The sequence below is a fragment of the Littorina saxatilis genome, linkage group LG5 (genome assembly GCF_037325665.1).
Source record: "Littorina saxatilis isolate snail1 linkage group LG5, US_GU_Lsax_2.0, whole genome shotgun sequence".
Lineage (NCBI taxonomy): Eukaryota > Metazoa > Mollusca > Gastropoda > Littorinimorpha > Littorinidae > Littorina > Littorina saxatilis.
In genome coordinates, this window is record NC_090249.1 from 62,907,777 (window position 1) to 62,930,484 (window position 22,708).

At 46.5% G+C, this 22,708-nt stretch overlaps 2 protein-coding genes across 2 annotated transcripts; both read left to right on the forward strand.

Annotated features, from left to right (window-relative positions):
- The first annotated feature begins 539 nt into the window (after nucleotides 1-539).
- On the forward strand, nucleotides 540-13,522 carry LOC138967678 (leucine-rich melanocyte differentiation-associated protein-like). Its single transcript, XM_070340319.1, has 6 exons — nucleotides 540-807; nucleotides 1,718-1,933; nucleotides 2,434-2,573; nucleotides 2,766-2,886; nucleotides 9,530-9,635; nucleotides 9,896-13,522. The coding sequence occupies exons 2-6, from the start codon at nucleotides 1,770-1,772 to the stop codon at nucleotides 9,950-9,952; spliced, it is 588 nt and encodes a 195-aa protein (XP_070196420.1). The 5' UTR covers nucleotides 540-807; nucleotides 1,718-1,769; the 3' UTR covers nucleotides 9,953-13,522.
- Nucleotides 13,523-16,126: 2,604 nt separating this feature from the next.
- Nucleotides 16,127-22,114, forward strand: LOC138967679 (dynein light chain Tctex-type 5-like). The gene is made up of 2 exons (XM_070340320.1): nucleotides 16,127-16,542; nucleotides 19,312-22,114. Exon 2 carries the CDS (start codon nucleotides 19,480-19,482, stop codon nucleotides 20,038-20,040), a length of 561 nt encoding a protein of 186 aa, XP_070196421.1. The 5' UTR covers nucleotides 16,127-16,542; nucleotides 19,312-19,479; the 3' UTR covers nucleotides 20,041-22,114.
- The last annotated feature ends 594 nt before the right edge of the window (nucleotides 22,115-22,708 follow it).

Genomic DNA, 22,708 nt, shown 5'->3' on the forward strand with positions numbered 1-22,708 from the left:
ATAGGGACAAGTTGTAAGCCATACTTGTATGGTCTCATGCAGAGTCACATATGATATATATCGTATATATCAACTTCCATCCTTTTGAACTACACAATAAACAGCCTCAGTCTCTCAGTCTCTCAGTCTCTCTCTGTGATCTCAATGTGTCAACTCCATATTTTGCACTTTGGATTTAAGCCTTATCACTTACCTGGGCATGAAAGTCAAGTGTTCAGTATTACAACTTGATAATCTGAATCGATAACTACGAAAATTGTTGGAGCTCCAAATGTTCGAAAAGTTCGTTTTTATCATGTTCCATTTCGCTACTTTTTGCTACTTTTCGCTACATTTCGCTACTTTTTGCTACTTTTCGCTACATTTCGCTACATTTCGGAAAAAATCACTACCCACCGGAAATACATTATTTCTGCGTCTATTTTTTCTAGATTACGTAAAATGTGTGGTTCATCTCTCATTTGTATTTTAAAATTAGAACATATTTTAAAGAATATGAAAGATAAAAGAAGTCTTCTAAAGATCACATGATATTCTGTTATGGTCATGTGACATTGCAGATCAAAATGGCGGCTGATCTTTGAGGTTGTTTGGTTGACTGCATCCGAGTACTTTGACAACGAGAAATCGGGATATTCTGTGCAACCGATGTTTTGCTCAGAAGATAACATTCAAGAAGAGATAGCTTCAGCCTCTGTGTTACGGCATGGCAGTCGCCAACCCAGCTATTTGTGTCAAATTGCCCTAACACTTCCTGTTCTACAGCAGTAGACTGTAGTGAAACTGCATGAGTGAAAGCCACTTGAGGTAAGAAAAGACATTCCTGTGATAGCCTTTCGGGAGCGATATATTAGAGATCTCAACTTCTTTCCGGACCAACTTCACACAGACACATGTACGTGTACACATACACACCATAATGTACGTGTACACACACACACCAAAATACAGAGCGGCCACAGTTCTCTTTCTTCGCTGGTAGAGACACCCGAGGCAGTACCCTGAAGCTAAGCAAGCCCCGCTACAGACTCGGTGTCCGAGGCAACTTCTTCAGCGAGAGGGTTGTGAACACGTGGAATAGCCTGCCAGACCAGGTCGTGACTGCACCATCTGTGAATGCCTTTAAGGCCAGGTTGGACGCCCACTGGAAAGATCTCCCCTCTGTGTTTGATCCTGAGTGCTACTAGTAACTAGCTAGTAACTGGGCTGATCCCACCATGCATGCCAAAGTTGCTAAGGTTACTACGAAAACGACCACAGAAGGATGAACAGGCCTAATTGGCCTCAAACATCTAACAAGTACAAGTACAAGTACAAATATAATGTACGTGTACACATACACACCATAATGTACGTGCTCATGTAGACACTTACACACATCGCTAAAGAGCTTTAGTTCAAGTCAGCCCTCCTTCCTGCGCATATGGCTTATTGGTCCTACAACGTAAGGATCCAGATCCAGATCCAGATCCAGACACACACTCATAGTCATACACTGGGCGCACACACACACACACACACACACACTCACACACACACATGTACATGCACATGTACTCACACTGCCCGTATACGCACACACTGCACACACACACACACACACGTAAGTGCACAAGTACATACTTACACACACACACACATGAAAAACGTCCCAAACTTTAGTTGCTTTAAAAGTGAAGCCATGTGGGAGTACTTGATAATGTGCTTTGTTCCCTAGGTGTTGACAGTCAGACCGGGTGCAGTCTTCCAGCACAGAGAGGGGACGGAAGATGAACGGACACAGTGGTGCAGAGCATGTTGGAAAATCAGGGGAGGTGACTGCAGGGCGTCGCTGGTCGCTGGCCTACCTTGATGTGACGGAACCACCGCCAGACCTTTCCCAGAAGTATGGTGCGGTCATCACCGAGCTGGACCTCAGCCACAACAAAGTCTCGTATCCTTGCTTCTTTGCTCTGTACAATGGACCCCCGGCCCCCCTTTGAAGGCTCACCAATTTAAATATTTTAAGATTCCTTCCCTTTCAAGGACAGTTTTCTCAGATTTTCTGTTCATAACCTCTGTAATTTTACCCCCATTTTAAGACTCTTTCCATTTTTAAGACCTAATTGTCTCAGATTTGTTTAAGTCTTATGAAGGAGGTTCCAGCGTATCAGTATGCATGAAAGGATGGGGTGAAAGGGAGAATTTTGAATGTGTGTGTGTGTGTGACTGACAGATTGCATGTGTTTGTGATGTCACCGGTAGATCCAGTACTTCTGTGTTATTTTAACCACTGTGTACAACAGCACAGATCCTTCCAGGAGTTTAGTGTTTACATGATCAGTACACACATCCTTCTATTGTTTTCTGTGTAACCGTTGCAGAAGTGATCAGTTGCAGAAGTGATCATGTTTATGAAGGTCACTCAGTTATTAGCCTTAACCTTGACATCAGTGACCTGAGGTTTTTGACGGAGTTTCCTCAGCTGACGACCTTGGTGGTGGACGACAACCAGATCACGTCACAGGTCAAGGTGCCCTTCCTGCCCAAACTGCACACCCTGTGGCTCAACCACAACCGCATCAAAAACCTGGGTACGCGCTATTTCACTTCCTTTAGTTTATGATCCCATAGCTGGGAAATGGGGGTCGCTTGCATGGCAAACCTTGGTACGCGGCATGCAGTACATACTTGACAGGCTGTGCTTTAGAGTATCCAGTCAGAATTTCAAGAACGGGTGTTTCACAGCGTGCTATATCTTAAAGGATGGTATGTTTATGTTTCAGGAATGTTTGTGTCGACGCTTGCGTCCAACTGCCCCAACCTACGGATCCTGTCCATGATGAACAACGAAGCCGCTCCCAGTTTCTTCAACGGAGGGTCCTACCAGCAGTACATAGACTTCAGGTATGGATGTTTTTTTAAACTCACAACTAATCTTTCCTGTATCAAAAAAAAAGGGAAAGTTTCATTTTGGGAACGTTTAATTCAGGACAAAACAAAACATTCAACAGACAAAAATAAATAAATGATGGACAAAACAAAACATTCAACAGACAAAAATAAATGCATGATGCAGGGACTTCTCTTGGAATGTCATCAAGATGGTCGTAGCAATGATGAGACAATGACGCCAAAATCACTCTATCTGTTTGGAGTTTTTAAATCTTTCCTGAGTTTCTATCTATCTCAGCCCGGCTATAGAACAGAAAGAGAAACTGAATCTATTGTTATTTACAGAAGATCAGATACAACTAGCACATGTTCAGTCTGAACCTTCTGCCTTTCACAATGTTACGCCTTATCATTTTATGTGAAGAGTTTTTAAAAAATAGGCCGAGAATAAGGTGGATTAAATTACATATCCATACCCAACTCACAAATAGCAATTAACTCTAGTTCAGTGCTGGTAACGCTGTACGCGTCCCCTTGGTAACCAAGGGAGACCACTCTAAAAAAGAAAGTGATCCATCCCATAATGCCCGACTATCAACAGTCAGACATCCGTATGCGTGCGCATACGCCGCCATCTTATCATTCCACTCTCAGCGAGCGACGTGTCTGGTCGCGTTTTGTTGTACGCTCCGGCTGTGTTCAGCCTTGGTCTTTGTTTCCTGACATTGACTTCGCCCCTTGGTCTGCCGCCGAGCTTTGTCAATACCCTGGCTGTTTTTGGGTGAGAGATTTCTTGTTTTATGTAACTCTGGCGACGTTTCTGTCGCACGTTGTGAACTTGTAAAATTTTTCAGTTCGAAAAATTTTTTGTGAGTTCGTTTTGACATGGCGGAGTGCGCCAAAAATAGGACTAATTCGAGACAGGCTGCTGCTTCAGCTTCTCCGGCTGCTAGTTCTTCTTCCTCTAAGAGAAGTTCTTCGTCTAGAAGAAAGAGTGATGGAATTTCCGCCACTTCTCAGATAGAACCGGGAAATGTAGGATGTGATGTTGATGTTGTTGTTGACAAGCCTTCGTCCGCCATTTTGTCCGGGAAGAAGGACAAAGTCACACGTAGTGATAAGGATAAAGATGTTGTTAAACCGGTTGTTTCGTCGGGGGCTCCTGGTGATTCAGGTGTGTCTCCCGCCGATATTGCGTCTTTGCTTTTGACTTTGAGTACACAGGTTTCTACTTTGGCGGCCGATTTGTCGGCGACGAAAGCTGAGATTCGCGCACTTCCGGCTGGCGTCGTTGATGCATCTTCGTTGGGTAGAGTCAGGTCTTCACCGACTCCGTCCACTTCCGGTTTTGCTTCAGCTTCTGCTGCGGCTTCTGCTGTGGCTGCTCCTACCGTGGTTCGGGCGGAAGTGCATGCGTCGCAGCACGGTGATGGTCGGCTGGTGTCCCTTGTGCATGGGCCGGTGCGCTCTAAAGGTATGTCTAGCCCTCAAGTTACCAGGTTCTCTGGTGACGAGGGTTTGCGGTCACAGGATAAAGTAAGCCACTTGCGTGGTGAAAGCTCTCCTGCAATTTCTGGACAATGGCATCGCGTCCGTCCGGCAGTTGTAGGGAGCCCTGTGAATCGTTTGAACTCTGCATATACCTCTGATTCAGTGTCGGGTATGCCGGTTCGATATCCGTCCCGCGGGACGGATGGTGGGTGTGACTCCGAGGACTTTGCAAGTTTCTCTGGCGTTGACCCACCTGGTTGTGATAGCGACCAGGAAGGAGGGTTGGAGGAGGGCAATGCCACGGCCGTGGATGACACCCTTCTCAACCTGCCGTCGAAGCTGTCGAGCGCGGTGGCTATGGCAGCGGAGACGGCCTCCAAATACTTTCCGGAAGGGGTGGTGAGAAGCAAGGAGAGACTTCTGCCACCCAGGTCGGCTTTTGACGATTTCCGGTCTGCCAAGAATGATTCTGGTCAGTTCCGGTTTAAAGAATCGTCCTCGGTTGCCTATGTTATGGCAAAGGTTTTCAAGGGAAGGAACGGACCGGATGTGCCGTTGTTGTCGCAACGTGGTGATGCACCTGAAGATGTTCTCCCGTGGTTGGCCAAGGCGGGGGATCGAGCTGTTTCTGGTATTCAGAAGTTGAAGCTTGTTCCCCGGCCTGTTAAGCTGATTGGGCATTTCGCGTTACCAACGGCTGTGTTGCCGGTGACGCCTGAGCTTGCTTCGCTGCGTGAAGTCGGTTACGGTTCTTGCACTCCGCTTCCGTGTACCGAGGCTTCGATGGTGGGTCTTGAAGATGCAGGGAGGTGTTGCTTGAGCTGACGTCAGTGTCAGAGTCTCTGCAACGGTCTCTTTCGAGGTCGATTGCGACCTCACTGGACCCCTTTGAATTCAGGTTCGACGCTTCGGCGCTTGACGTGTCTACCCTTCTGGCCACTTTGGCCAAGGTGACAAGGGAACAGATGTCGGTTTCAGCCAACCTTTACGCACATGCAGTGCACTCAAGGAGGTCGGCGTTTTTGTCGGGATCGAGGATTTCTGATAAGTCCACGATTGAGGCCTTGAAAGTGTCCCCGTTCTTAGAGGGATCGTTGTTGGGTCAGGCCTCTTTGGATGCTCTCCAGAAGGAGACAGCGGACGCGAGGGATCTCGCTATAGCCCGCATTGCTTTTCAAGGTTTGCCCAAGGCTCAGGGCAAACCTCAGTTTCAGTCTCAGTCACGGACTCAGTCGCAGTCTACGGCCAAACCTCAGACATCCTCGTCTGGTGGTGGCGGTAAGGCTCAGAAACAGTCGTTCTCTTCAGGGGGTAGAGGTCGCGGTGCGCCCTACCCTAAGAGGGGTCAGTCCTTTGGTGGTTCTAGGGGGTCGGGGCGCAAGCCCCACCCCCAATGAAACTCCCCCGAACAGGCCTTCCCGGTAGCCCCCGCACTGGTTGTGGCGGGCGGCCCGTCCAGGGCCCTCTCTTCCTGGCTGCAGCTAGTGGACAGCAAGTGGGTTACCGGGATCGTTCGTTCGGGGTTCAGGCTTCTCTGGTCAGGGGAAAAAGCACCTCTGACCAGGATAATCCCGCTCTGCAAACCCCCCAGGGATCCGGAGGCGAGAGCCGCGGTGCAAGGGGAGGTGTCAGCCCTTCTCTCGAAAGGGGCGATAGAAGAGGTCTTGGACTTACGGTCCCCGGGGTTTTACGGCAGACTGTTTGTTGTACCGAAAGCCTCGGGGGCTTGGAGACCAGTTCTTGACCTGTCAACTCTGAACATGTATCTCCGAACGGTGAAGTTCACTATGGAGACGCCGGCCTCTGTGCGAGAGGCGCTTCGTCCGGGCGATTGGGCTACCTCAGTGGACCTTACGGACGCATGCTTCCACGTCTTGATGCACGTGACGGACAGGAAGTGGTTGCGCTTCCGCTGGGGAGCCAAGGCCTACCAGTTCAGGGCACTGCCGTTCGGCCTATCTCTCGCGCCTTGGATATTTACCATCGTGGTGCGTCAGCTCTGCGCTCTTGTGCGCAAGGAGGGCGTGCGTCTGCGAGCTTATCTGGACGATTGGCTGATCCTACATCAGGACAGAGAGTTGTGCCTTGTCCATACTCGCATGGTGCTCAGTCAGGCTGCCCAGCTCGGGTTCTCTGTGAACCTGGGCAAATCAGAACTGGTTCCATCCCAGACGTTCACTTACTTGGGGATGGAGTTCGATACGCTCAGTTGGTCGGTCCGCCCGTCTCAGAAGAGGGTGGCCAAACTTCAAGACTTGCTCCGTGCGCTTCACGGAGAGAATCTGGCCAGTGTACGGGTTCTGACATCAGTACTTGGCCAGATGGAGTCTATGGCTACTCTTGTCCCACTGGGCAGGGTACACAAGAGGCCGTTTCAGGCAGCTCTTCAGGCCCGGTGGGATCAGTCAACCCAGGGGTGGGACACCCAGATTTCTCTGGGAGACTGGTTTTTCGAGACCACGCAGGTCTGGCTTCTTCCCTGGGTCTCACAGGGAGTCCCGATAGTGCGCCCGGCGCCAGAGAACGAGCTGTTTACCGATGCTTCTCTGACGGGGTGGGGAGCGCACCTGGGGGAGCATGTGGTGTCGGGGGAGTGGAGTCTGTCTCTTCCCACGCGCCATATCAATGCTCTAGAGTTGGAGGCTGTTTCCTTGGCCCTCCAAGCTTTTCTGCCGTTCGTTCAGAACAGTCATGTCAGGTTGCACACCGACAACAGGACGGTCGCGGCTTACGTGAACAGGCAGGGCGGAACGAGATCCCTCAGCCTTTCAGACAGTGCGTGCCTCATTCTAAAGTGGTGCGCTTCGCATCATATTCTGCTGTCAGCCATCTTTCTGAAGGGCAGCTTGAACGTCCTTGCAGATGCGCTGAGCAGGGGGGACAAGGTGGTCCATTCAGAGTGGACGCTGTCGCACCAATCCCTACACCGTCTTTGGGAGCAGATAGAGAAGCCTCAAATCGATTTGTTCGCAACTCGGTATTCAGCGAGGCTACCTCTGTTTGTATCCCCCTTCCCGGATCCTCTGGCGTGGGGCGTGAATGCGCTAGAACTGGATTGGACAGGGCTGACAGCTTACGCCTTCCCTCCGTTTTGCTTGTTGGGCAAAGTTCTCAGGAAGGTCGACCTGGAAAAGCCAGCGCTGGTTCTGGTTGCCCCACTTTGGCCAAGCCAGCACTGGTTCCCGGACTTGCTGCGACTGGCGGTTCGACCGCCTATCCCCATCGCAGTAAGAAAGGGAGAACTTCTTCAACCCAGGTCGGGAATCCCTCACGAGAACCCTCAGGCCCTCAACCTTCAAGGGTGGATTCTGTCAGAAGCGCTATGCTTAAGGCAGGCGCCTCTTCTGCCACTGTAGATTTTGTGAAGCATGCTCATAGGAAGTCAACCAGTTCGGTCTACTCGTCTCACTGGGCCTCTTGGGTGAAATGGTGTGGTCTTAACAGGGTTAAACCTTTGGCACCGAGGTCCATGCAGGTGGCAAATCATTTAGCCTGGCTAGCTGGACAGGGGGGGTCAGCGTCTTCCCTTCGTGTTAGAAGGTCCGCGATTTCGTCAACACTTAGGCAGCTGGGACATAAGATTACTCTTGATGGGGTTGTCGCTAGCGTTATTAAGGGTGCTGCCCTTAAAGCCGCGCGCGTGAAGTCTTCGCTCCCTGCTTGGGATTTGTTGCTTGTGTTGAGATTTTTGGCTTCTAACGAGTTTGAACCGTTACAGTCATCTAGTTTGGCTAACTTGACGCGCAAGGCGGTTTTTCTAACATTGCTCGCGACGTCGCGTAGAGGGAGTGAGGTGCATGCTTTATCCGGCTTAGCTAAAGATATTGCAACCGAAAAAGATGGTTCCATATCTCTTAAATTCAGGCCTGAATTCTTAGCAAAAAATCAAAAACCAGGTCATATGGCTCCTGTCGTTAACATCCCTGCCTTGAGCAACATCCTTGCTCCTGGAGATCTTGACATAGTTAACTGTCCGGTCAGAACGCTCAGCGTTTACCTGTCTCGAACTAGGTTCATTCGTTCAGAAAATCAAAAGTTGCTTTTTATCTCTCCCAATACAGCAAGGGGCAAAGATATTGCTAAGGTGACTTTGGCTAAGTGGGTATCCACGCTAATCAGGCAAGCTTACGCCTGGTGGCATACTCAGTCCGGAGAGGTTAGGGCAGTACTTCCCCTGACCTCGGCAAGAACGCATGAGGCGAGAGCATGGGCCTCCTCTGTGGCAGTGCTCCGTTCAGGCCGTCTGGCTGACGTTTTGGAGGCGGCCTATTGGAAATCGGAGGATGTCTTCATGAATTATTATCTGAGAGACAATCTCCTCCCTGCGACAAGATGGCAGTTTTGCACTACCTTCTATGGTGGCAGCAGGACAAGCTCTTCTACGTTGATGTTTGGTGAGTACCCGCCACCTATAGTAGCAATCTGCTATTTGTGAGTTGGGTATGGATATGTAATTTAATTAAAAATTTTAAGAGTAAATTTTCATTTAATTAATATACTTACCCAACTCACAACGTTTATTCCCTCCCACCTCCCCGCTGTGGTTGGTACTGGGGTCTAAAAAAGAGTGAGTTGGGCTTCGTTTTGGAATGATAAGATGGCGGCGTATGCGCACGCATACGGATGTCTGACTGTTGATAGTCGGGCATTATGGGATGGATCACTTTCTTTTTTAGAGTGGTCTCCCTTGGTTACCAAGGGGACGCGTACAGCGTTACCAGCACTGAACTAGAGTTAATTGCTATTTGTGAGTTGGGTAAGTATATTAATTAAATGAAAATTTACTCTTAAAATTTTTAATTATGAATCAGTCACATATATATGACCCCCAGGGTTCTCAAGACAAGAAACAACAATAAACAAACATGTTGAGCCCTGGGGTTGGTATTGTAACAACAAGAACAGCATCAACAACAACCTTTAGCTGTCGGTGTGGGATCGGAGCCCAGGTTTGGCAAGAGATTTATTTCTCGGAGTCAACTTAGTGCAGACTTTCTTCGGTGTCTGAACACCCTTGTGTGCACATCTGCGCACGAAAAAGATCCCAAGCTCACATGGAGACCTCAGGGCTTGGAAAACTCAGCATCTTGATGAATGTACTTTGACTAGACAAGCCTTGTGCAGGTAGATCCTACAATAGTTGACCTTTTCATGTTGCATGCAGGTATTACCTCATTAGCCGACTGTCAAAGCTGGAAGTGCTGGACTACAAATCTGTGACGGATGACGAGCGCAGTGAAGCCACCAGGATCTACGGTGCTGCTGCTCCCGTAAGTCTCTCAATCTTTGCTTCTTTGCTTGACGGCTAACTGTAAAACCTTGGTAATCATGGCTCTTACAATAGGACAACTCTAACATTTGAATCATTTGTTTTCAGGAATACCAAGTGTGTTTCATTGTGTACATGTTTTTTTTGTTGGTATCAGTGTTTCTGTATGTATATATATATATATATGTTAGTTTTTTCATGTGTTTGTGTTCATGTGTGCAAAACTTGTAACTCTGCTGTTTCTATGTTGTCATTTTTCAGACTCGAAGGCGGCGCAAGAAGGCAACCTCCAAGCTGGAACAGAGTGCTCAGTTCTGATGCTGTCACACAATGGAGAGCTGTCACACAACAGAAGCCATGACACAGCGTGTGCAGACTACTCACTGTTCTTCTCCTGACAGTCTACTCCTGTGATTAGTGTGTTAGAGGGAGATGGGGTTAGGGTCAGCGTTACGGCTCGCCGACTCTTCCATGGAGAACTACATCACAGTGTCACACAGCTGTGAATCAAACTGATGGCATTGAGCATTGGGTGACAATAATCGATGCAGTCCCTTTAAGACAGTCTACTCCTCTGATGTGTGTGTTGGAGGGAGACAAAGTAAGGGTGAGCGGTATGGGGCGCTAACTCTTCCATGGTCAACTAGCTCACTTTGTCACATACCTGTAAGCAGATGGCCGTGACCACCCGGTGACAATGATGGACGCAATAAACTCACTCATGCAGTGAGCACTCCACATAGATTTATTGCCCCAAGTCTGCCTTGTGAGGATGAATGGGAGCCTTTGACTGTGATTGTAGCGGTGACCTCTGTGGTGGGTGTTTCTATGCTGGGAGCACCAGTGTTTTCTGCCTTCTGTCCAAGCAGCTTTAGATAGGCACAAACTGATGTGAGAGTTTTCATCAAAGGAGACAGAGGGCTATGTTATATGTGACCCTCCACCACGAAATGAGTCGCATGTCACCTCGCGCGGTTTTGCGCTAGGCTTAATATAAGTCCGGGGAGTGTCTGGTAACAGTGTGAGGGTCACCTTAGTCACAGGCTTATAACTCAAACAGTTTTCGCTCTTTTCTAAAACGGTTTTCACCACTGGATAGAGCATAAAACACTCTTTATGAAAATGTAAAAATATGAAAATCATGCAAAGGTGACATGCGACTCATGTCGTGGTGGAGGGTCACATATATTGTGAAACAAAGGGGCATAAGCGCTCTAAATGCATACGACATGATCTAAGGACTATGTCCGGTCAGGAATAAAAGCTGGTTTCTGTGTATGACTGTGTACGTAAGTGTTTATTGTTAGTTAGAGTACCTTGGAGAATGAGGAACATATGAGCTTGTGACGATCATCCTTTTTTTGAGGATGAAAGTCTCTTGTTTGTTTGAATGTTTGTTGTTCTCTCAGGTGCCAGGAGCTGGGTTCCGCATAACTCTCACTTTCTCTGTTGCACATGTTGTGTGCATTTACAGTGCTTATGTCCCTTTGTTTCTCAGATCTGATGCAAGAGTTGCTTGCAGGCAGAAACACCGAGCTGCCTGTCACTAACCATGTGTTAAACATCTGCCAACAATTGATCTCTTCCTACTGTTGTTGTTGATTTGTTTAAAATGGTGTAATTTTAAGTTGTGTTAAACCAACATGAATGTCTGACATTTGAGACGACATGTGCAATGCATCAGTGAAGTAGCACAGAAGAAGTTTGCCAAAATGGGGTGTTGGTGAAGTTACTTGATTGTCCAGATGTTAACATGATTTATAAAGAAGAAAAGTATACAAATGGTTTGTGTGCAGGGTGTATGATTATACAGTGGAACCTACTTTTAGGATCTCCAAGATTCTGAGAAAAATTGGGTCTTAAAAAGGTGGGAGACTTAAAATGGGGATAAATTTACATATGTTTATGAACCGAAGGTCTGAAAATTAAGGTCTTAAAAAAGGGGACATCTTAAATTGGGGGGTATTAAAAGAAGGGTTCCACTGTGCCAAGCTTGTGAATCCACTGTGCCAAGCTTGTGGATCCACTGTGCCAAGCTTGTGGATTCACTGTGCCAAGCTTGTGGATCCACTGTGCCAAGCTTGTGGATCCACTGTGCCAAGCTTGTGAATCCACTGTGCCAAGCTTGTGGATTCACTGTGCCAAGCTTGTGGATTCACTGTGCCAAGCTTGTGGATCCACTGTGCCAAGCTTGTGAATCCACTGTGCCAAGCTTGTGGATTCACTGTGCCAAGCTTGTGGATTCACTGTGCCAAGCTTGTGGATCCACTGTGCCAAGCTTGTGAATCCACTGTGCCAAGCTTGTGAATCCACTGTGCCAAGCTTGTGGTTCCACTGTGCCAAGCTTGTGAATCCACTGTGCCAAGCTTGTGAATCCACTGTGCCAAGCTTGTGGTTCCACTGTGCCAAGCTTGTGGATCCACTGTGCCAAGCTTGTGGATCCACTGTGCCAAGCTTGTGGATCCACTGTGCCAAGCTTGTGTATCCACTGTGCCAAGCTTGTGATCCACTGTGCCAAGCTTGTGATCCACTGTGCCAAGCTTGTGATCCACTGTGTCAAGCTTGTGAATTCACTGTGCCAAGCTTGTGATCCACTGTGCCAAGCTTGTGGATTCAGCGTAAGTGCCTCATGAACAAAGCGTTAAAGTGCTGTTGTTTGCAGTTTGTTCTGCTGGTAATTATGTGTGCTCTGTTTCCTCATGCTAGTGTCATTTGTATGGAAAATATTGTTCATATTACCCCCCGCGGGCTAGGGGGAGTCCCATATTGGTTGGGACGAGAAAGAATTTACCCGATGCTCCCCAGCATGTCGTAAGAGGCGACTAACGGATTCTGTTTCTCCTTTTACCCTTGTTAAGTGTTTCTTGTATAGAATATAGTCAATTTTTGTAAAGATTTTAGTCAAGCAGTATGTAAGAAATGTTAAGTCCTTTGTACTGGAAACTTGCATTCTCCCAGTCAGGTAATATATTGTACTACGTTGCAAGCCCCTGGAGCAAAATTTGATTAGTGCTTTTGTGAACAAGAAACAATTGACAAATGGCTCTATCCCATCTTCCCCCTTTCCCCGTCGCGATATAACCTTCGTGGTTGAAAACGACGTTAAACACCAAAAAAAGAAATATTGTTCATATTGTAGAACCTGACAATCATGTTAGTGTCATTTGTATGGAAAATATTGTTCATATTGTAGAACCTGACAATCATGCTAGTGTCATTTGTATGGAAAATATTGTTCATATTGTAGAACCTGACAATCATGTTAGTGTCATTTGTATGGAAAATATTGTTCATATTGTAGAACCTGACAATCATGTTAGTGTCATTTGTATGGAAAATATTGTTCATATTGTAGAACCTGACAATCATGTTAGTGTCATTTGTATGGAAAATATTGTTCATATTGTAGAACCTGACAATCATGTTAGTGTCATTTGTATGGAAAATATTGTTCATATTGTAGAACCTGACAATCATGTTACATGTAGTGTCATTTGTATGGAAAATATTGTTCATATTGTGGAACCTGACAATCATGGTGCCGCGTCATCACAAAGACATTCAGCTGAACAGTCTTGTATGCTGATATTCAAGGTACACCCTTTGATATTATTGACTGAATGGGTAGTTGTCATGCAATGTGCTAGTCAAGCTGAGGAGAACAGTATATTTGGGTCAGTTTCTTGTTATTGGGAGGAATTCAGTGAAATGTGTATTGATGTTGAAGAAGTGTATCTACTGTGTTGGTGTGTGAGTGTGCAGCGAGCAGTTGTGGACAACAAAACTTTATTGTTATTATTTTTTATATCTGTTTTTCAGTGAGATGTAGCATGATTGCTTCAAATTATAACATTAATTTTTTCTTTTAATTAAAGGAAAAAGGTTTTATGTTTAATTGTAGTGTATTATTGTGGCAGATTTGGAGGAAGGTGAGTGTGTGTGTAAATCTTTTCACAGCAATTCCAACAAAACTACCCAACAGATTTTCATGAAACTTTCCAAATAGATTCTTGAACACGATATCTCATCACATAGTATTTTTCAAATTTTGACAAATGCCTGTGATTACGTCATATCCTTCTTTTTAGAAAAGTTGAAAAATGCTGTGTGATGAGATATCATGTTGTCCAACATACAGAGTGAAATCTATAAACCCCTCAGCCCTCTCTCACCCCCCCCCCCCCCTCAGCCCTCTCTCACCCCCCCCCCCCTCAGCTCTCTCTCACCCCCCGCCTCAGCCCTCTCTCACCCCCCCCCCCCTCAGCCCTCTCTCACCCCCCCCCCCCTCAGCCCTCTCTCACCCCCCCTCAGCCCTCTCTCACCCCCCCCCCCCTTAGCCCTCTCTCACCCCCCCCCCTCAGGTTTCTAAGCCTTGCCCCCACCCCTCTTCTTTTTTTCACCTGTCTCCCATTTTTATTTTCGCCTTCTGGATTTCTGTCTATGGTGATTAATGTTATGTTTTCGTATTGTGCACACATATGCACACACGCATGCACGCACTCATGTGCTCACACACACACATGCACACACACACACACACACACACACACTGACACACACACACACACACACACACACACACACACACTCACACACACACACACACATATTTGTACATGGAAGTTACCTTTGCTTTTTGAATTTGTAAACCCTCCTACCTCGAAAAGACTACAGTGGAATATAGATTAAAAAAAGAAAAAGAAAAAAAGAATGACAGGCTTATAACAGTTCTGTCGAGAAACGGACTCTTCTCTCCCTTTGCATCAACATAACCACACACACAATGTATGTCTGCAATAAACGGTATCAGATCCATGGAGGTTATTATAAAGATGTGCGAAGTGCAGCCTTCCACTTGAACAAATACCAACAGCCTGGCTGCTTTCTGACTGAGTGGACTGTGCATTCCTTGCCCTAGGTCCTTGCCCAAAGTAATGTTGTGTATTGTGTCGTAAGTGGTGTATTGACACCTGTGTCAATAATCATTCTTCATCTGTGCACAATTCACTCCTAATGTAGTGCTTTATCAGGCATTGGTTACTTGATAGCTTAACGTTGCCCCTCCATTGGACCCACGCCGATAGCCACCAACTGATTAAAGAGTCAGCGCGTTACCGACTGCGCTACATCCCCGGCTCAATCTGAAAGAGGGACGAGAGACGTATGACCTTTGAAATTGAGTAAAGGTCTGACAAACCCGAAAAATGCAATGGGCAGCTCAGAGATTCAAAAGGTAGAACTTGTAATGCCACCGACTCACCAGAGCTCAGAGATTCAAAAGGTAGAACGTGTAATGCCACCGACTTACCAGAGCTCAGAGATTCAAAAGGTAGAACTTGTAATGCCACCGACTCACCAGAGCTCAGAGATTCAAAAGGTAGAACGTGTAATGCCACCGACTTACCAGAGACTCAGAGATTCAAAAGGTAGAACTTGTAATGCCACCGACTCACCAGAGCTCAGAGATTCTAAAGGTAGAACTTGTAATGCCACCGACTCACCAGAGCTCAGAGATTCAAAAGGTAGAACTTGTAATGCCACCGACTCACCAGAGCTCAGAGATTCAAAAGGTAGAACTTGTAATGCCACCGACTCACCAGAGCTCAGAGATTCAAAAGGTAGAACTTGTAATGCCACCGACTCACCAGAGCTCAGAGATTCAAAAGGTAGAACTTGTAATGCCACCGACTCACCAGAGCTCAGAGATTCAAAAGGTAGAACTTGTAATGCCACCGACTCACCAGAGCTCAGAGATTCAAAAGGTAGAACTTGTAATGCCACCGACTCACCAGAGCTCAGAGATTCAAAAGGTAGAACGTGTAATGCCACCGACTTACCAGAGCTCAGAGATTCAAAAGGTAGAACTTGTAATGCCACCGACTCACCAGAGCTCAGAGATTCAAAAGGTAGAACTTGTAATGCCACCGACTCACCAGAGCTTATTGAACGACATTAGAGACAAGATTTACTTATTTTTTTTTTAGAAAACATGAAGCGAACTGGGTTTACATGACAATAGTTAATAACACACACACACACACACACACACACGCACACACACACACACACACACACACACACTCACACACACATACACACACTGTGTGTTAATCCGAGTAAGTAATAACATATAAATTAGTAGTGTGTTTAATGCAATTTCTACCGGCCTTATATTACACATAAGACTGCTGAATGCCATACAATAATATCACCCTGACATTGTTTTTTTTTTATAAACCATTGTGGCTGAATGTATTACTACATGTCCCCCTGAACCCGGCACCACACTGAGCTGCGCACAATGAGGGCTGTACAAGGAACCCTATGTCTACACGAAGATATATGGGTGTTTGTGGAAACTAACAACAGAGACATACATACATTCTATCTATGTCTCTGCTAACAATCACTACTTCAGTGAGTGCTGTAGAAAGAGCGAGCAGCATGTTTACACTCATTGGCCAAGAGCTGTGAAGTTGTGTGGCGCACTGGGGCACGACATGAGAGCTGATTGAACTTCAGTAAATATAATCCACTGCCTCAATCGCGTTACACAGTCTGCGAGGCTTTATCCCGCGAACAATGGCTCGTAGAGATTGCAGGAAGGGATCATAATACAACGCCGCGTTTCTTGCTGTTTGATGACGTAACACACCGCGGCTCAATGCGCATGCGTTCACCAGAGCGTGTAATATAACTGTATATTATACCTTGCTACATGTACATGTCTTTGTGTAGTGTTGGCTATACACCGCTGTTACAAAGTCAAAGACCGTGAATACAGTGCCAGGTGTCTGGAATGACTTGAGTCTGCAGATATTGACTGTGTGTTGTTCAAGAGTCACAACTACAGTTGTTCAAAATGAAAGCTTGACATCAGTCCTGATACGAGTTTACTTGGTGGAAGCGTAAGTATTAACTTTCTTGAATCTATAGACGTTTCAGGTAACGACTAATTCTATTTGACTGTATTTAATTTGTTTAAGCAGTTGTTATATCGATGCAGCGCCATGTTGCTTTTAGAGTTATTAACAAACAGTATGATTATACATACAATTAACGAAACATTCATTAGAGCCTCCATCTTATGATCTTTAACGTGAAGAAATACGATTCACAACAGACAATGAACGAAACATTCATTAGAGCCTCCATCTTATGATCTTTAACGTGAAGAAATACGATTCACAACAGACAATGAACGAAACATTCATTAGAGCCTCCATCTTATGATCTTTAACGTGAAGAAATACGATTCACAACAGACAATGAACGAAACATTCATTAGAGCCTCCATCTTATGATCTTTAACGTGAAGAAATACGATTCACAACAGACAATGAACGAAACATTCATTAGAGCCTCCATCTTATGATCTTTAACGTGAAGAAATACGATTCACAACAGACAATGAACGAAACATTCATTAGAGCCTCCATCTTAGGATCTTTAACGTGAAGAAATACGATTCACAACAGACAATGAACGAAACATTCATTAGAGCCTCCATCTTATGATCTTTAACGTGAAGAAATACGATTCACAACAGACAATTAACGAAACATTCATTAGAGCCTCGATCTTATGATCTTTAACGTGAAGAAATACGATTCACAACAGACAATGAACGAAACATTCATTAGAGCCTCCATCTTATGATCTTTAACGTGAAGAAATACGATTCACAACAGACAATTAACGAAACATTCATTAGAGCCTCGATCTTATGATCTTTAACGTGAAGAAATACGATTCACAACAGACAAATAACGAAACATTCATTAGAGCCTCCATCTTAGGATCTTTAACGTGAAGAAATACGATTCAAAACAGACAAATAACGAAACATTCATTAGAGCCTCCATCTTAGGATCTTTAACGTGAAGAAATACGATTCAAAACAGACAAATAACGAAACATTCATTAGAGCCTCCATCTTATGATCTTTAACGTGAAGAAATACGATTCACAACAGACAATGAACGAAACATTCATTAGAGCCTCCATCTTATGATCTTTAACGTGAAGAAATACGATTCACAACAGACAATTAACGAAACATTCATTAGAGCCTCGATCTTATGATCTTTAACGTGAAGAAATACGATTCACAACAGACAAATAACGAAGAGTGATCTCTCCTATTTGAATGTCTTAAGTGGTGTTTTTGATATCGATGAATGCTCAAAAACAAATGGAAGGAAACATAAATTGTGTGTGTGTGTGTGTGTGTGTGTGTGTGTGTGTGTGTGTGTGTGTGTGTGTGTGTGTGTGTGTGTGTGTGTGTGTGTGTGTGAATCTATGTAGTTGGTGTTGTTTCTTATTACTATTCTATCGTCAGTTCCCTGTCCCTGCCAGACTAGTTTGACACGACATCCTTTACATGATATCACCACGTGTGAATTGAACAATATTGTTATCTAATGGATGGTATCTCTCACGCAAGTAGGATAAATCACAATTATTTTCATTAGTTCGACGAGAAGCACAATTGAAGCACAGCTACTGAAAACAAAAACAAAATAACTAACTGAAATTAGAAAGATGGAAGTCAGGGGCGGATCAGTTGCTTTGTAAGGGGGGGGGGGGGGCACTTTGAATCGAAAGTGAATGTGATGGGCGCGAAGCGCCCGAATTTGCTAGGGGGGTCCGGGGGCATGCCCCCCCGGAAATTTTGTTTGCCCAAAGAAGCAAAATGGTGCCATCTGGTGCTATTTGAACTTCGAAATGGTCATAGAATCAGCATAGAAAAATCTTTTTTTTTCTTCTTTTTTTTTTTTTTTTTTTTTCGTGGGGGGGGGGGGGGCACGTGCCCCCTGTGCCCCCCCCCTCGTCCGCCCCTGGAAGAGTATAAAGAATAAATTTGCTTTTTGTTGTAAGCTTGAACGCGGCTATCCATGTAGAGTGTTTCTTGATTTATCTCAAGATGTCTCTCATAAATGACTGAAACCGCCCTTTCCTGATCATCTTTTGTTCTACACAATGAAGTTCCATATCATGGGACAGATACAACTCATTTGAGATTGTCCTGCCACTTTTTGTTAGCCCGGGAAAGACAGTCACAATTTTGATGATTACAGTCTAGGGTAATAGCAGTTTTGTTTACGAGAAAATTGGTCAGCAATTTATGTGTGAAAAAAGTGATCTGCGTCATTGATAGTATACGCTGCCAAGTGTGTCAAAAAATTGAGAATGACTAACAGTTTTGTGGTTTGTGTATCCCCGGCTGTTTTGATGTGTGCACATTATTTAGAGGGGGTAACCGTGGCGAATGAAATTGGTTCTGTATTTTCTTCCGTCGTTGTTTTCACATAACCGAGGTTGTTCAGATTGGGAGCCGGTCCATATAACTAAAATGTAGCTAAGCTTCACCGCGCGGCCATTGATTTGGCCATAAACGCAGAGTGCATCGTGTTTCCTGTTGGTCAACTAGGCCTATACTAGTCTCGACCAGCTCATCAATTTCTTTTTATCGTGAGTACTGTTCGTCATGACAATGCCCAGATTACGTAAGAAAATTGTGAAACAAAGTATTTGGTTCCTCTTTGAGAAGTTTAGCACGCAAGAGAGATCCAGATGGTCAGGGTTTCGCTGACTGATTGATCGATGGATGATTGATTGACTGAATTAGCTGACTGTATGATTGATCTGTTGACTGGATTGACTGGGTTTTGCAGACACGTCACCAGTCTCCACATGACGTCATCTTGACACGAGAAATACAAGGAACAGACAACGTCACCAGACTTCAAATGACGTCATCTTGACACGAGCAACACAAAGAGTAAACAACTCACACATGACTTCATCACAAGAAACAGACAATTAACGTCGATCCCGTCACCATGGACAAGTTCCCTGCCCGTCGTCAAGGCAACCAGTGGGGCAGCCGGCAAGGCAACAACAACAACAACGTCCTGAAAACCTCCTCCTTCTCCACCAAAACGACAATGGACTCCGTGGCCCTACCAGACCGCGCGGCAGTCATGGGGATGGGGGGCGGCCAGTCAGGACGGAGAACGGGAATCGGTTTGAACCGGAGGAGCGTCAAGATGGCGGCGAGCGAGGCGGACAAGCACTTCAAGGTCAAGCTGGTGGAGAAGAGCGCGGAGCAGGTGATGAGCGAGAAGCTCAAGGACGTGGTCTACGACTCCAACGCCTGCCGTGACATGAGTCCTGAGGTCGCCAGCGCCATCGTGGAGCGACTCCGTGAGTTCTGCGTGCAGCAGTACAAGCTGGTGTGCGTGCTCAGTCTCGGCAGCCTCAAGGAAAAGCCCGGCGTGCAGTTCGGCAGTCGCTGTCTGTGGAACAAGGACACGGACAACTTCGTCAGCGTCAGGTACTCTAACGGCTCTGTGTACGCTGTGGCGCTCATCTTTGGTCTCTACTTTGAGTCCACGGAATGAAGGGAGCTCGAGGCGCCTGTCACTTTGAGTCCAGGGAATGAAGGGAGCTCGAGGCGCCTGTCACTTTGAGTCCAGGGAATGAAGGGAGCTCGAGGCGCCTGTCACTTTGAGTCCAGGGAATGAAGGGAGCTGGAGGCGCCTGTCACTTTGAGTCCAGGGAATGAAGGGAGCTGGAGGCGCCTGTCAGGACAGTGAGTCCAGGGAATGAAGGGAGCTGGAGGCGCCTGTCAGGACAGTGAGTCCAGGGAATGAAGGGAGCTGGAGGCGCCTGTCACTTTGAGTCCAGGGAATGAAGGGAGCTCGAGGCGCCTGTCACTTTGAGTCCAGGGAATGAAGGGAGCTGGAGGCGCCTGTCACTTTGAGTCCAGGGAATGAAGGGAGCTCGAGGCGCCTGTCACTTTGAGTCCAGGGAATGAAGGGAGCTCGAGGCGCCTGTCACTTTGAGTCCAGGGAATGAAGGGAGCTGGAGGCGCCTGTCAGGACAGTGAGTCCAGGGAATGAAGGGAGCTGGAGGCGCCTGTCAGGACAGTGAGTCCAGGGAATGAAGGGAGCTGGAGGCGCCTGTCAGGACAGTGAGTCCAGGGAATGAAGGGAGCTGGAGGCGCCTGTCAGGACAGTGAGTCCAGGGAATGAAGGGAGCTGGAGGCGCCTGTCAGGACAGTGAGTCCAGGGAATGAAGGGAGCTGGAGGCGCCTGTCAGGACAGTGAGTCCAGGGAATGAAGGGAGCTGGAGGCGCCTGTCAGGACAGTGAGTCCAGGGAATGAAGGGAGCTGGAGGCGCCTGTCACTTTGAGTCCAGGGAATGAAGGGAGCTCGAGGCGCCTGTCACTTTGAGTCCAGGGAATGAAGGGAGCTGGAGGCGCCTGTCACTTTGAGTCCAGGGAATGAAGGGAGCTGGAGGCGCCTGTCAGGACAGTGAGTCCAGGGAATGAAGGGAGCTGGAGGCGCCTGTCAGGACAGTGAGTCCAGGGAATGAAGGGAGCTGGAGGCGCCTGTCAGGACAGTGAGTCCAGGGAATGAAGGGAGCTCGAGGCGCCTGTCACTTTGTCAGGACAGGGGACCCCCCCCCCTCTCACAACCTTCAACAATCTAAGACAATCAGGTCTTAAAAGGAATGGAGTCTGAAAATGGAGGTACGTTTACAGCGGTTATGAAAAGAAGGTCTGAGAAAACAGGGTTTTAAATTGGGGGGGGGGGGGGGGTCTTAATAGGGGGGTTGCACTGTATCACGCTCGCCTTGTACAATGTACAATTGTGACCCTCCACCACGAAATGAGTCGCATGTCACCTTTGCATGATTTTCATATTGTTACATTCTTCTAAAGAGTTTTTTATGCTCTATCCAGTGGTGAAAACCGTTTTAGAAAAGAGCGAAAACTGTTTGAGTTATGAGCCTGTGACTAAGGTGACCCTCACACTGTTACCAGACACTCCTCGGACTTATATTAAGCCTAGCGCAGAACCGCGCGAGGTGACATGCGACTCATTTCGTGGTGGAGGGTCACATATTGATGGTTAAACACGTTTTGTTAAGGAGGAGCATGCCTGCGCGTGTGTGCTGTTGTGGGTTTTGTGTGGGGAATGTATGCGGGCGTGCGTGAGCGTGTGTGTGACTGAGATTGCAAGCGATGTTTGGAAGGGCGTGTATGGATTGATTGATTGTACTCTGACCAAAACATGTCCCTAGTGTACTGCACATGGTTGAAATAAAGTCTTATGTCTTATGTCTTGATGTTCAACTCAGATCAAAGCTTTTGCCCGTAGCTTGGACTTGCTCTTCTAATGAAAGAACGGAGACGCGGAGGACTTGATGAGGTGCTGCACGGACCTACAAGATACATTTCCGTGTGTGCTCTCACAGTTGGGTGCGTTGTGTGTGGGCTGTACTTATGATGGGCGAAACGAACAAAGACTTCAGACATGTACGTGTTCCTCAAAGGACTTTGATAGTTTGTGTGTGGACCTAGGCCATGTTGTATAATGACTTGCACTGTGTTGAGAACAATAACACCACATATATACAGGGGAGACAATAACACCACAGATATACAGGGGAGACAATAACACCACAGATATACATGGGAGACAATAACGCGAAAGAATTACACGACAGATCGATCTAAAGATTTAAATGTGTAGGTCTCGATGATTGTAGGTGTAGGTGTAGGTCTCGATGATTGTAGGTGTAGGTCTCGATGATTGTAGGTGTAGGTGTAGGTCTCGATGAGTGTAGGTGTAGGTGTAGGTCTCGATGATTGTAGGTGTAGGTGTAGGTCTCGATGATTGTAGGTGTAGGTGTAGGTCTCGATGATTGCTGTGATTTTTGAAGTCTCATTGAACGTCTATACGTCAACCATTCGCAAAAACAACAACAAGGACAACCTCGGGAAAACAACAACAAGGACAACCTCGGGAAAACAACAAGGACCACCTCGGGAAAACAACAACAAGGACAACCTCGGGAAAACAACAAGGACCACCTCGGGAAAACAACAACAAGGACCACCTCGGGAAAACAACAACAAGGACAACCTCGGGAAAACAACAAGGACAACCTCGGGAAAACAACAACAAGGACCACCTCGGGAAAACAACAAGGACAACCTCGGGAAAACAACAAGGACAACCTCGGGAAAACAACAACAAGGACCACCTCGGGAAAACAACA

Coding starts and splice junctions, on each gene's coding strand:
- LOC138967678 (XM_070340319.1), top strand. CDS start 1,770: ATGAACGGACACAGTGGTGCAGAGCATGTTGGAAAATCAGGGGAGGTG. Junction 1,934..2,433: donor CTCAGCCACAACAAAGTCTC/GTATCCTTGCTT, acceptor CCTTGACATCAG/TGACCTGAGGTTTTTGACGG. Junction 2,574..2,765: donor CAACCGCATCAAAAACCTGG/GTACGCGCTATT, acceptor TTTATGTTTCAG/GAATGTTTGTGTCGACGCTT.
- LOC138967679 (XM_070340320.1), top strand. CDS start 19,480: ATGGACAAGTTCCCTGCCCGTCGTCAAGGCAACCAGTGGGGCAGCCGG.